General features: G+C 39.1%; 1 protein-coding gene across 1 annotated transcript in view; it reads right to left on the bottom strand.

Annotated features, from left to right (window-relative positions):
* Window positions 1–2,956, bottom strand: part of LOC104910395 (transcription factor E2F4) — a 3,261-nt gene continuing 305 nt past the window's right edge. Inside the window, exons 2-4 of the mRNA XM_010709101.2 lie at window positions 1,677–2,096; window positions 809–1,009; window positions 1–360 (exon numbers count right to left, since the gene is read on the bottom strand). Coding sequence (XP_010707403.1) covers window positions 239–360; window positions 809–1,009; window positions 1,677–2,096 — 743 coding nt within the window. The 3' untranslated portion in view covers window positions 1–238. The remainder of the gene's footprint in view (window positions 361–808; window positions 1,010–1,676; window positions 2,097–2,956) is intronic.

Genomic DNA, 2,956 nt, shown 5'->3' with positions numbered 1-2,956 from the left:
TTTTTTTAAGGCAGCACTCGAGTCATCAACCTGTTCTTTATTATTCTCAAATTAAGTACTCTTCAGTTACTCGTGCATGTAAGTTCTTGCTGGATTAAGGCTTTCATCTTTTGACTGTTAAATAAAAGCGTTGCAGGGAACAGACAGGGGTGCGAAGATGAGAATGACAAAGATAGAAGAGGCAGTACAGGGGAAAGAAGTAGTATCATACTGGCTCTTGATATGAGATTTAAGACACCTACCAAGAGTGCTGTTCATATAAAAACCATGCTGCTACTTTTTTAATATCTGCAAGCAAGGATGCTAAATACTTACCATCAGAGGACATAAGTTCGTCAATAATATCCCCACCAATATTTCCTGTGAAAACAGGAAATGTGTTTATTGCAGTCAGTAGATTCTCTGCATTACAACACTGAACTGTAAAGTACAGTATGGCTCACATGCACACGCTAGAAGCTGTGGAGACAGCGTGCTGTATAGATATCTAAAATATATTCCTGTTTTTATTCTTCAGTTTTTCCTGATAAATTTCTCATGCTCTCCTCAAGCTGCACAGTCAATCTCTTATAACCCTAAAGCCATGTGCAATGAGTAGCTTATTTCATAGCAAAGAAAGGTATTTTGCTCAAAATGAGCTTGCTACCCAGAATTGGCTCTGTGGCTTCAGTAGGAGATAAACAAAGGCCTGTCATTTCCTCTGTGGGAAAAGCCTTAATCCTTCGCTCCTTGTAACTCATTGGTAGCTTGGCAAAAAGAATGGCTCAGGAAACAACAAAAACACTGAATAGCAACTGTTTCTTCCTACCTGTGGGTTCCTCCATCTTTCCTATGTCAAATGAATTTGGCTTGAGGATACAGTTAACATCCAAAGGGAGCAAAGCCTGATAGTCATTGGAGCTCGCTGTAGCTTGGGCGACATCTCCTGAAAGGCTGGGGTACAACACTGAGTCTGGAAGGCTAGAATAAGGAGTTGCTGGAGTTGTACTGTTCTGCTGCAAACTGCTTTCTACAAGGACAGAAAAGCACATTATAAAATCTATTACTGTAAAAAGGAATGTAAAAGACCTGCACCTGACTTTCTCTCTTGAGGACAACACAGCTAATGTCTGGGTTGAGGTAAGAAGAATCTTCACAAACTCAATTTTATCAGGATCCCTCAGAAACGTAGACTGTAATGGTGGCAACATTTTCTTAAATATTTCCATATTGTCCTACAATTACAATTTAAAAAAAAAAAAATACCAGATATTCAGGCAGTCTCTCATTGTGGCTATGTGGAAGAAAGTAAGTGACCTTGGCACAAAAGCTGGAACAGGTGCCTGTACCATCTCCTTCACAAAAAGGTAAGTGTTCAAATCATGTACTCCCATCTAATGCTGACAATTTCATTCCACCCTGCATTCTGGAGAAACATCTCAGATGTTTCAACCAGGATCACATGCAAAACCTGTTTGATATAAGACAATAAGCTACAAGGGGAAAATCTGTTTAATCAATCAGGGTACAGAAGAGGAAGAACCTCTTGAAAGCTGTTAGTAAGCCCCTTGGGATAGTTTCTTAACAGACATTTGCCATGTTATGTAAATTGCCTTTCTTCTATCTATCACCATCTCTGTTTCTTCCCCCTAAGCCCTTCTCCACCCATCTTAGGTGGAAAAATAATTCAGACCCACCTGACCGTGTGTCCACTGTTGTTTCTGGCAACTGTTGTTCCTGGTTAAGGCCATGTTCTGGTGGATTTTCAGTAGCTGGAGTAGGTTTAAGGGGAATCACTGGAGCTGCAGGCTGAGAGGGGGTTTGTGCAAGGTCATCAGGTGGAGGAACTGGAAACACCATGGGCTTGGAGGAATTTGATTCTCTGTTTATAAGCAGTACATGGATAGGTCCTGAACTACTTTTAAGATTGATCTGGTATTTCTTCTGTCCATTCTGGCCCTGTAGAGATGGTGTATTAAGAAAGTTATAATTCCCACAGAATTTGGAACTGTACCAAAAATAGTGATTGCATAGACTTATTTCCCATAGTAACAAATGAAGATATTTAAACAGAATTCTCGATGTACTTTTTACCTCCCAGAAGATATAGTACTCTTCTAGTTAAAATGCTAGAAAGAAATGTTAATTGTCAAACTTATCAAATCATATTCAGACAGGAAACAAATATTTAAAATAAATATAAGCGATCTGATAGGAAACAGATAATAATTCTGTTATGCATTTACCTGACCAGAACAGTTACACAAGACACAAATGCACAACACTTTAAGGGCTTAACTAAGTTCTGAATTCAAGTTACATGAAACCTGCAGTAGGGCGACATCTTATCAGTAACAAAACAGATAAAAGATTTATATACTTTTAGATTTCTTCCTCTTAAATGGAGCTTCAGAACCATCTTAGTTGGGACCAGCCATGCCACAATAATTAAGTTTGTACTCAGACCAAGTGAACAGTGAGCCAGTAGAAACAATTTCTTAGCTGATTTGTTAGGCATTCTTTTTGCTAGGCTAATTCATCAAACAGGTTTTCAGCAAGTATGTTCCAGAAAAAAAATGAAGATGAGGAAAGTGGGAAAGGAGCCTGAGGGGAGGGAACCAAAGTAAATGAATCCCATTTGAAGTTGCTGATGGAATACTAAATCATCTGCTTTTGTCCTCAACAAAAAGTCAAAAAAGCTGCATCACAACTGCTTTCACCACACAGGGAACCATACCATTGCCTGAACTGTTTTCAGCACAGATGAACAAAGACCCAGGATCACTAGACCAGCTTCATGGTCCTAGCTTTGGATGCTCTTCTGATATCAGATTGTGCTTAGCCTCGTTAAAAATAGCTTCTGAAACTTCTGTGAGTTTCACCACTCTAAAAGCATTGTGTCTGACCTGCTTCATGCAACACTTTCCCAACTACGTAAGGTATCAACCCTATTTAAAACAGACCAATGCAATTAAAA

Source organism: Meleagris gallopavo, chromosome 3, assembly GCF_000146605.3.
Source record: "Meleagris gallopavo isolate NT-WF06-2002-E0010 breed Aviagen turkey brand Nicholas breeding stock chromosome 3, Turkey_5.1, whole genome shotgun sequence".
Lineage (NCBI taxonomy): Eukaryota > Metazoa > Chordata > Aves > Galliformes > Phasianidae > Meleagris > Meleagris gallopavo.
The sequence above is the reverse complement of the archived record's forward strand: the minus strand, read 5'-3'. Positions and strand labels throughout refer to the sequence as shown.